Consider the following 12392-nt stretch of genomic DNA (forward strand, 5'->3'; position numbering starts at 1 on the left):
TCAGACAATTTACATGCCTGGTGTTCTAAGTCTTAGTATTACATTCACCCCCAACAATCACTTCTGGGCATACCTTCTGTCATTCACATCCACCCAGGCATACTTTCCAACAGTCACATCCACAAAAGGCATGCCACATTTCAGGACATACCTTTAGTCAGTCACATAAACCCAGGCAAGCCACACTTCAGGGCACACCTTGAGTCAGTCACATAAACCCAGGCAAGCCACACTTCAGGGCATACCTTGAGTCAGTCACATAAACCCAGGCAAGCCACACTTCAGGGCACACCTTGAGTCAGTCACATAAACCCAGGCAAGCCACACTTCAGGGCATACATTCAGTCAGTCACATAAACCCAGGCAAGCCACACTTCAGGGCACACCTTGAGTCAGTCACATAAACCCAGGCCGGCAACACTTCAAGGCACACCTTGAGTCAGTCACATAAACCCAGGCAAGCCACACTTCAGGGCATACCTTCAGTCAGTCACATAAACCCAGGCAAGCCACACTTCAGGGCACACCTTGAGTCAGTCACATAAACCCAGGCAAGCCACACTTCAGGGCACACCTTGAGTCAGTCACATAAACCCAGGCAAGCCACACTTCAGGGCATACCTTCAGTCAGTTACATTAACCCAGGCAAGCCACACTTCAGGGCATACCTTCAGTCAGTCACATAAACCCAGGCAAGCCACACTTCAGGGCATACCTTGAGTCAGTCACATAAACCCAGGCCGGCAACACTTCAGGGCATACCTTCAGTCAGTTACATAAACCCTGGCAAGCCACACTTCAGGGCATACCTTCAGTCAGTCACATAAACCCAGGCAAGCCACACTTCAGGGCATACCTTCAGTCAGTTACATAAACCCTGGCAAGCCACACTTCAGGGCATACTTTGAGTCAGTCACATAAACCCAGGCAAGCCACACTTCAGGGCATACCTTCAGTCAGTCACATAAACCCTGGCAAGCCACACTTCTGGGCACACCTTGAGTCAGTCACATAAACCCAGGCAAGCAACACTTCAGGGCATACCTTCAGTCAGTCACATTAACCCAGGCAAGCCACACTTCAGGGCATACCTTCAGTCAGTCACATAAACCCAGGCAAGCTACACTTCAGGGAACACCTTGAATCAGTCACATAAACCCAGGCAAGCAACACTTCAGGGCATACCTTCAGTCAGTCACATTAACCCAGGCAAGCCACACTTCAGGGCATATCTTCAGTCAGTCACATAAACCCAAGCAAGCCACAATTTGCTTATAATGAAAAAGGTCATTACAGCCCCTCATGATCTCACAAACATTCACAGCTGTGTAACATTCATCCAGTCACAACAAGTTTCATAGTAAGCTATAATTATCCTCACTGTAAAGGGCAAAAGCTGTTGCAAACAATTTATCCAACATTTCTCAATAAGCAGAGAGCACTTCAATGTTTTTGTTGTTACTGCATAACGGGTGCAACGCGCGGCTGCAAAAGCTTGTCAGATTTTTTTTTTAGAGGTCACAGTGACCTTGACCTTTGACCTAGTGACCCAAAATGGGTGTGGCGTGTAGAACTCTAGTCTAGGTGAATGTACATTTGAAGTTTCAAAGTTGTGGGTGGAAGCACTGTGATGTTAGAGGCAAAGTTAAAGTTTTATATTAGAGGTCACAGTGACCTTGACCTTTGACCTAGTGACCCAAAATGGGTGTGGCATGTAGAACTCATCAAGGTGCATGTACATTTGAAGTTTCAAAGTTGTAGGTGGAAGCACTGTGATGTAAGAGGCAAAATTAAAGTTTTATATTAGAGGTCACAGTAACCTTGACCTTTGACCTAGTGACCCAAAAATTGGTGTGGCGTGTAGAAGTCATCAAGGTGCATGTATAGATGAAGTTTCAAAGTTGTAGGTGGAAGCACTGTGATGTTAGAGGCAAAGTGAAAGTTTTATATTAGAGGTCACAGTAACCTTGACCTTTGACCTTAAGTGACCAAAAAATGGGTGTGGTGTGTAGAAGTCATCAAGGTGCATGTACATATGAAGTTTCAAAGTTGTAGGTGGAAGCACTATGATGTTAGAGGCAAAGTTAAAGTTTTATATTAGAGGTCACAGTGACCTTGACCTTTGACCTAGTGACCCAAAAATGGGTGTGGCATGTACAACTCATCAAGGGGCATGTACATATGAAGTTCCAAAGTTAAAGGTGGAAGCACTTTAATTTTAGAGCCATTGTAAAGGTTTTAGCACGACGCCCGGACGGCGGAGGATGAGGAGGCTATGACAATACCTCGGGTTTTCTCCGAAAACAACCGAGCTAATAAAATAACCAACGTGGCTACTAAAAGTGTATTCTTGTTTTATACCGGTAAACTGGTACCGTATGCACAAAAAGATCAAGAAACATTGCATATGTTACCTGATATCCAGTCAACTGAATTCAACATGCCCTTCAATTAACACGTTTTGTCACCGTAATTTTTTTTAGTAAGTCTAAGATATCCTAATGTGTAAATAGAGACATTTGAAATTAAAATGCACACATTTACTAAGTTCTATATATAAATTCTATAATTCTATATATAAAATAGAAGACAACTCAAACCAACAAAAAGGAAATGTTCCTTTACACAAAAGGATAAACCACTTATTAATATTCCAACGAAGCCGACAACTGATAAACCACAATCCAGGTGTATCACATTTTCCAGCCAAAGAACACAACGCACCCAGCTATGTTATATCTATTAGTTTAGGAGTTTCCAATAAGAATTTCTGATAAATACTGTATATTTTCACATGGTGGCTGTTCAATCAGACTCTAAATCATGCTGATACAGGTACCAGACGCAGAATTGCTGTTGGGGTAATTCATGGGTAGATGTTTTATTTTTCCACCATAACAAAAAGCATTATTTCAACAAGAGGACCTGAAAGGCCCAAAGTCACTCACCTGAGATAACAAGATATTATTGGGATGAATTTTCTGACCAAGTTTCATGAAGATCAGACTATAAATGTGGCCTCTAGAGTGTTAACAAGGTTTTACTATAGCCATATATAGCCATATAAGGAAAAATGCCCCCCCCCCCCTTGGCTGCTATGTTTTTCAGCAAACGTAACCATTTTTGAACTCATCCAAGATATCAATAAGACAAATCTTCTGACCATATTTCATGAAGATTGGACAATAAATGTGGCCTCTAGAGTGTTAACAAGATTTTACTATAGCCATATAAGGCCAAAAAAGCCCCGCCCCTTGGCAGCTATGTTTTTCAAGCAAACGTAACCATTTTTGAACTCATCCAAGATATCAATAAGACAAATCTTCTGACCATATTTCATGAAGATTGGGCAATAAATGTGGCCTCTAGAGTGTTAACAAGGTTTTACAAAAGCCATATATAGCCTTATAAGGATAAATGCCCCACCCCTGTTGGCCATGTTTTTAAAGAAATCAAACTCATTTTCGAACTCATCCAAGATATCATTGGGACAAATCTTCTGACCAAGTTTCATGAAGAAAGGAAAATAAATGTGGCCTCTAGAGTGTTAACAAGGTTTTACTAAAGCCATATAAGGAAAAATGCCCGCCCCCCCCCCCCCCCCCCCCCCCCCCGGCGGCCATGTTTTTCTACCAAATGGCATCATTTTTTAACTTGTCCAAGATTTTATCGGGATGAATTTTCTGACCAAGTTTCATGAAGATCGCACAGTAAATGTGGCCTCTAGAGTGTTAACAAGATTTTACTATAGCCAAATAGAGCCATATAAGGAAAAATGCCCCACCCCTTGGCAGCCATGTTTTTCAAGCAAATGTTACCATTTTCATACTCATCCAAGATATCATTGGGAAAAATCTTCTGACCAAGTTTCATGAAGATCGGAAAATAAATGTGGCCTCTAGAGAGTTAACAAGGTTTTACTATAGCCATATCAGGAAAAATGCCCCGCCCCCTGGCGGCCATGTTTTTCAATCAACCTGCATCATTTTCAAACTCGTCCAAGATATTATTGGGATGAATCTTCCGACCAAGTTTCATGAAGATTGGACAAAAGATGTGGCCTCTAGAGTGTTAACAAGATTTTACTATAGCCATATAAGGAAAAATGCCCTGCCCCTTGGCAGCCATGTTTCTCAAGCAAAGGATACCATTTTTGAACTCATCCAAGATATCATTAGAACAAATCTTGTGACCAAATTTCATGAAGATCGGAATATAAATGTGGCCTCTTGAGTGTTAACAAGGTTTTACTATAGCCATATAAGGAAAAATGCCCCGCCCACTGGCAGCCATGTTTTTCAATCAACCTGCATCATTTTCGAACTCGCCCAAGATATTAATGGGATGAATCTTCTGACTAAGTTTCATGAAGATCAGACAATAAATGTGGCCTCTGGAGTGTTAACAAGATTTTATTATAGCCATATAAGGAAAAATGCCCCGCCCCTTGGCAGCCATGTTTTTCAAGCAATGTTACCATTTTCGAACTCATCCAAGATATCATTGAGACCAATTTTCTGACCAAATTTCATGAAGATTGGACAATAAATGTGGCCTCTAGAGAGTTAACAAGGTAAATGTTTACGCCGCACAACGCACAATGGACAGCGCACAACGGACGAATAGCGATCACAAAAGCTCACCATGAGCACGTCGTGCTCAGGTGAGCTAAAAAAATATTAATGATTATTAATTTATTAAAACAGTGTTTTATTGTTCTTTCTTTGAGTGGACAGGTTTAAAGTTTTTGAGGTCACCTACAGTACCATGTTATCGTTGGAGTGTTCTGCTGCTTCTATTGTGGGTCTTCAAAACTCAGTCCATTTCGGCTATCTTTTTGGGACAAACAATTCATTACCCCTTCAACTATGCCAGTCACTTTAAAACTCTCCATCTGTACCAACCACATTGCACTTATTACATGTATGTGGATCACAAACACAACTGATGAATGTCATAATGTCTACAAAGTATTTCATGTACATTTTCATGAAATACAAATTTGATATTTTATTAAGATGTCTTTTTTCAATGGCTGATGCCATACATCTTAAGGTAGCGCACCTCTAATGGCACATATCCAAATATAATTTAATTAATTATTTTCCTAATCAGCATCACTTCACTGATCTACATGCAAATTTGTAGGTAGGCTTTCCATGCTTTTTAAAAAAATATACAGATTTTTTCAAACCCACCCTCACGCTCGGCTTTTGTCCAGTTTATTTTCACCCCTGGGGTATATAAAAGTTCCATAATTCATTCAGATTTCCAAATATGGGCATGCAGTTGGTGTGTACAGATGCAGTAAAGGTGTTTAAAGTTTAAACAAGATGAAATAAGTATTCTTTTACAGATATTAATTTTTTAACAATTTTTTATCTATGGAATAGCGCCATGAAATGTAAGTGATTTCAGCCAAGTAAAAATTCGGTCGGTTAAAAACAAAGTGTCATAAAATTCAAAGTAGTATCATTTAAGTTATATTTTAAACTATTTTTTTTATAGAAACACTATATACAGCAAAAATACCAAGAAATAGACAGATTTAGCGTTTACTTTTTTAAATAAAAATAACAATGCAACATGCATCATTCGTATTTTCAGCAGTAAATTACCCAATTTAGCCATAACGTTGTTTTAATTTTAAAAATTGTAGGATGCTCTAACAATTTTCAACATATTTGACAATAAACATAGCTTATATGCTATATTAAATCAAATTACGTTAGAAAAGAAATAAAACGTGTCGCAAAAAGTATGCGATGTCGGCAGGATTCCAACCAGCGCGGGAAGATCCCAAAAGATTTCTAGTCCATCGCCTTAACCACTCGGCCACAACAACTTCACATCATGCATCCTTAAATTAGATATCCATAAGTAAACAGGTAAAAAGGCTCGTCTATCTTTGAAGAAATCGCGAAATCGTATTTTTCAGATGATAATTGGATCAAAGTCAATATTTATAGTGAAAATAATGTATTCTAAATGAATTTTGTAAACACAATCATATCAAAATTCGAAGTTTGAAAAAAATTAAAATGCATCTCTCGGAAATAACCGATCATTTAAGATCGGCAATGATCGTAAAATAAATCGCGGGAAATCATTAGAGGTGAGCTACCTTAATGATGTTATCATGACATCCATGTGAAGGTTAGCCACTTCTTGAACAATACTACAAACTAGAGCTTTGTCACAGACGTGACGAATACCCCCACATGCCGCATTGACACATAATATTTTGCATGTCGTCTTCACAAAAAACAGCGGACACCATGCTCAATTTTTAAAACGCACTAACGCACCATTCTGAATGTTAAAAAAACGCACTAAGTGACCCCTTGACCTAGTTTTAGGCCCGGCATGGCCCATGTTCAAATTTGTCCTAGAGATCATTTAGATAAAATTTGTGACCAAGTTTGGTGAGGATTGGATGAAAACTACTTGAATTAGAGAGCAGACAACATGGTGAGGTTTTAAACGCACTTACATGTAGATACCCTGTGACCTAGTTTTTGACCCGGCATGACCCATATTCAAACTTGACCTAGACATCATCTAGATACAACTTCTCACCAAGTTTGGTGAAGATTGGATGAAAACAACTTGAATTCGAGAGCGGACAACATTGTGAATTGAAAACGCACTAAGTGACCCCGTGACCTAGTTTTTGACCCCGCATGGCCCATGTTCGAACTTGACCTACACATCATCTAGTTACAACTTCTGACCAAGTGTGGTGAAGATCGGATTTAAACTACTTGAAATAGAGAGCGGACACCATGCCCAATGTGTAAAACGTACTAAACGACACTGTGACCTAGTTTTTGATCTGGCATGGCCCATGTTCGAACTTGGCTTTCAGATCATCTAGATAAAACTTCTGACCAAGTTTGGTGAAGATCAGATGAAAACTACTTGAATAAGAGAGAGGACACCATGCTGAATGTTAAAAAAACGCACTAAGTGACCCCGTGACCTAGTTTTTGACCCGGCAAGGCCCATGTTCGAACTTGGCCTTAGGATCATCTAGATACAACTTATGACTAAGTTTGGTGAAGATCGGATGAACATTACTTAAATTAGAGAGCGGACAACATGCTGAATGTTTAAAACGCACTAAGTGACCCTGTGACCTAGTTTTTGACCCAGCAAGGCCCAAGTTCAAACTTGGCCTAGACATCATCTAGATATAACTTCTGACCAAGTTTAATGAAGATCGGATGAAAACTACTTGAATTAGAGAGCGGACACTTAATACGGACCAACCGACAGACAGACAAGCTCACTCCTATATACCCCCCTTAACTTTGTTTGTGGGGGTATAATTACACTGCAAACACATCAAACAAATGGACTAACTAAATCTTACCAAGAAATAATCTGCTAAACAAAATTCAACAGCAAATAAACATTAGTTTTAATCAACATTTTTGTATTTATATACATAGCTTTATATATTCAACATTGCAATATGCTTTCAAGGTTTGTATTCACCAGAAAATAAATGATGAACCCAAAACAAAAATAAACGTTTACATTTATAATTTTTAAAACAATATGTGTTTGTGAAAAACTATGTCCCCATATATTTGACCTTTGACCTTGAAGGATGACCTTGACCTTTCACCACTCAAAATGTGCAGCTCCATGAGATACACATGCATGCCAAATATCAAGTGCTACATGTATCTTCAATATTGCAAAAGTGTAAATTGAATGAGCGAATTGGACCCATATATTTGACCTTTGACCTAGAAGGATGACCTTGACCTTTCATCACTCAAAATGTGCAGCTCCATGAGATACATTTGCATGCCAAATATCAAGTTGCTATCTTCAATATTGTAAAAGTTATGACAAATGTTAAAGTTTGACGCAAACCAACAAACAAACCAACAGACAGTGCAAAAACAATATGTCCCCTACTAAAGTGGTAGGGGACATAAAAAATTACACATAACGTTCATACTACAGGATATAATATAACATTTCATAATTGCATAAGTAAATGTTCCAAGCCATATTTGGCCCAAAAGAAAGAAGGACAATAAGATAGCTGATTCCATAAGTCTTTTGGGCATTCTCCTGTGATGATCTGGTTATTGATGGTTTCTTATTAGGGATAAGAACAAATCCAGAAACAGTTTTCAAATATTCATTTCTCCTTATAAGAATATAGTCTTATATTCTTATTGTATATATATATTATATAGTCTTATATGCGGCTTGCATGTGTTGTCATAAGAATCAATTAAGGGGTTAAACACATGGTATTAAATTGTTGGGTCATTATAACTCTCATTGATCTTGCAATAATCCATCTCAGCAGGATGCTACATGTAACTAACAGAATATTTACTAGCCTTTGACACTGATAATGCTACTGCAAGGCAATGATTTAAACATCATCATGTATTTGATAAAGGCTGTTATCAAAACATTGAATTAAAACAACAGCTGTCAGCAAAAACACTTACACATAACAGTGCAGTAGTGCCTAAGTTGGCGCTAAGGAAAAATAATTAGTAGCCAAATTTCAGTGTTACGATTACAACCTATATATAAGCTAATTTGCTTTATATTATATGAGTGTACCTGTTTATATGTGTCATTTGTGTGAGACTAACAAAGAATTAACAACAACATAATTATTACCTAAATGTATTTGTATCAAAAAGCATTGATTTAAGTTATAAATCAAACCACATTTAAATAAAATGTTTTTCCCCTGAACATAAGTCGTTCATTGACACATTTTATCTATAGTTCGAATGCATTGATCTTTCTAATTGTGTGCATTAATTCCAATATCAATTTTTCATTCTAAAATTCTACATGTATGACTGAGTTGCATGTTTATATTTGTTCACACCACGCAGACTTTTGCAAATTGACATGTGATGTGTGTGATATTATTCACTAGAAATAATTTATATTGTACTTATTTATCTACCTTTGTTTACATTACACTGAGTGCAAACGAATGGGTGGGGTAACAACCTAGCAATACTACCATCTTACCAACCATCTACAAAAGTGGACACAGAGAACAATGGTGACCTGTCTACAGCGGCCACTTTGGCTGTTTCATTTGACTGACCTGTTCTCAGGTTGGACTGTATATTCATATATTTGTTCCCATCCCTTTTAATTATCAAGTGATTTTATAACATGATAAAATGAAAAAACTAACATAAATTAATTACCTGGTAAATGGCGAAGTTCATTGGCTGCTGCTGTGCACCGGTGTTGTATACGCCTACAGATGCGACACAATCCCATAGCTATCATCTGACAACAGCATCTGCATGAAAAAAGTGATGTGTTTCCAAGTAGGAAAATTATCCAACCACTGACAAAGTGAAACTTAAAAAAAATGAGGAAGCACAAACTTAATGTTTAAGTTATGTCGTATTACCCTTCAATTAACCAGACATTTTGTCCTTATGCCCCTATATATACATGCCTGAGGTCATTGAAATGAGAGGCAATTTACTGAAATAAAACATACCCATGCATTACTTCTTTTCATTACAAAAAAACAATACATTATTAGTCAACTGATAATATAGGCTACATAAGTATACAGGTCACTTAAGGCATGTTGATATTTAAGTAACATCTGCACTTTTCTTACATGTAATAATGCCTTATTTCTGTAGTTATAAATAATCTAAAATTCAGTCTGGTATTTTTCAGAGCCCAACATTTCCGTGCTTTCACAGCTTGACATAGTTGGTCAAGTCATTTATACAATGGCGATATTATACAATAAATTTTCGACACTATCTTGCACACCTGAATTAAAGCTATACACTAGCTTTACACTAACATCTAAAATTCCCACATATACTAGTGACTTTGTTTCTAACATGACACAAAATAAATCAAAACTCCATCATCATAAGTTTTAAATGCATGGATCCATGTTTTGAGCAAGCAAGTATTTTGTGCTCAAGTGAGCTTAAAATGTTCTAAATTTCTCATAGTCCTACTGTGCTAGTAAACTTATCCTCAAAAAAGTAATAATTAACTGTAAAATACACCTGCAATATGTACATGTAGAAAATATGAAGTTGAAGAATGTGCATAAAGACAATGGTTCTAAGAGGACTAGACAGAACACAGACAGAATGAAGCACTAAAAAAATCTATTGTTTTTAAAACACTCTTAAAATTTTGTTTGCGCATATATTTGTATCCTTTCTTTCTGAGTACTTTATTTTTCTGAGTACTTTAGTATTTTAACCAGTTAAGCAGTTTAAAATCTAACTTACTACATTGTATATTGATTAGCAATTGACAACTCCTTATATTGTAATAATTTTGTTCATAAAGGGCTAAGTTTCCAATACAAAATAACATTGCATAAAAAAGCACATTGGGTTTACTGTCATTCCAAACAAAAGCTGACCTTTGCACTGTAAACAACAAAGGCATTGTGATTCTGGATAGAAATCGGGAATTAATAAGCTGTCATAAATCATGATGAATTTGGCCATTTGCGATGGACAGGCGGTTGTAATATTGATAAATACAGATATAATCATATATTAGAAAATGGATTTGTCAATCTGCAAGCAGGCCTCAACACTAACGTTGGTCTGGGGACCCGAGGCCCCCAGATTTTGGCGAGAGTCACCAGTTGTTTCAAGCTGGGTGATCCTCCCAGAACCCTTAATTTATAAAACCACTTCGTATTGATTGACCATTTGAATCCACGTAATGTAATCTTTTATTTCTTATAAGTTTATAAGAAGACCTTTCGAAACAGTAAGTACTGGTGGCGAAGGGCACTGCTGAAGATGATTATGACAAGCAGGGGTTTATATCATGTTTAAATAACAAAATGAAACTGTTTAACAATTTGAATTGAGATGCTCATTTTCTGATGCTTGATTTATTTCTCATTTCAGATGATATACATTTGTGTGATTCTAGGTTTTAATAAAAAGTTCTAAATCATTTATGCAGCATACTGTTAAATTATTGTTAACTACAGTCGAAACTGACCTAACGGCCACCTGAATTTACCGGTCACCTGCAGACAACGGTCAGTCTGGAATCCCCCCGACAAAAAACACTCTATATTACACTTGAATTCAACGGCCACCTGTCCATAACGGCCAACGGCCACTACATTCCACTCCGAAATTCATGTTTGACCTGAAATCAACGGTCACGCGTCAGTCGTCTCGAGTCGTCTCGAGTCGCGAAAATTAAAAACACAGCACATCATGTGTCCGTCTATTTTGCGGTAAAAGCGTCTGATAGCGGTAATTGTCTTTGATATTATAAAAGCGGCCCGCTGCGAGTAAACAAACAATTTGTGCATCCATGACCGGTATGTAAAATTGTTTCACCATTAATATTGACTTTTCATTTTAATTGCATTAAAAGACCAATTGTCTGCAACTCATTTTGCTACCAGTTGTTTATTAAAAATATATTTTATATTCGTTATTTTACATGACTAACCCACTCCTCTAAGCCGAAATGATCCGTAAAACAAAATTGTGTCTTTGTGTCGTATGAACGAATCTGCACTAAAACTAAATTTAGGTTCACATTGTACATGCATGATCAGTTGTTTAACGAAAAGACGGTTGATATTCAAATGCATTTTTTTTCTCTCTCCGGGATAGTGTTTTAGTAAGTTGATGCTGAATTAACAAATATAAGTGTACATTGTATATGAAGTGAAAATACCAAAACTAAACAACGGTTGCGATAGCCAGCTATAAACTGTTAGATGCCCATAATATCACTTTAAACAGGTGACATTAACAATAACAATGTGTATTAATAGCAATTATCATCTGCATGCATAACGCATTAGCGCGTGACAAAGTCAATTGATCTGTATCGCTGATTAAGTGTTAAAAACAACATTAAGCTTGCGAGTGTTTTGATAAGAAGGCGATAAGAGGATTAGTGATCAGATTTAATGGCAAAACATGGACTGATTTGCAACATTTAAAGCGTCTGAAAGCGGTAATTGTCTATGATATTATAAAAGCGGCCCGCTGCGAGTAAACAAATTATAAGGTGTTGAGAAGGTTTCTTTTCCAGGGAATATTGTGGGTGTATCTTCTAAAGAAAATTTATCAGAGTTTATGACTTGTTGAAAGTAATTATCGCTAAATTAAATGACCGCTATTTCTTTGAATTAGAACGGTACAATTACACCGTACTATCGGTTTATGACACAGAATTCGCTTTTTATACTTTTACGGACGTGACGTCAACGGAACATGACAAGCTTTATTTACTGAATGAATGAGATGCATGAGAAAACAATTATACCAGCGTTGATAAAGTCATTTATTAATTTAACATTAAGAAATAAAATCAATCTAAAAGATATTATTCTCTATTATTCAATG

The 12392-nt window shown here is 37.1% G+C and overlaps 1 protein-coding gene across 2 annotated transcripts in view; it reads right to left on the reverse strand.

The window, feature by feature from the left end:
- Positions 1–12392, reverse strand: part of LOC127856624 (uncharacterized) — a 76423-nt gene that overhangs the window by 60902 nt on the left and 3129 nt on the right. For both annotated transcript variants that reach the window (XM_052392944.1, XM_052392935.1), the window contains exon 2: positions 9213–9310. In XM_052392944.1, coding sequence (XP_052248904.1) covers positions 9213–9297 — 85 coding nt within the window. In that variant the 5' untranslated portion in view covers positions 9298–9310. The remainder of the gene's footprint in view (positions 1–9212; positions 9311–12392) is intronic.

Source organism: Dreissena polymorpha, chromosome 1, assembly GCF_020536995.1.
Source record: "Dreissena polymorpha isolate Duluth1 chromosome 1, UMN_Dpol_1.0, whole genome shotgun sequence".
In the NCBI taxonomy this organism is placed as follows: domain Eukaryota; kingdom Metazoa; phylum Mollusca; class Bivalvia; order Myida; family Dreissenidae; genus Dreissena; species Dreissena polymorpha.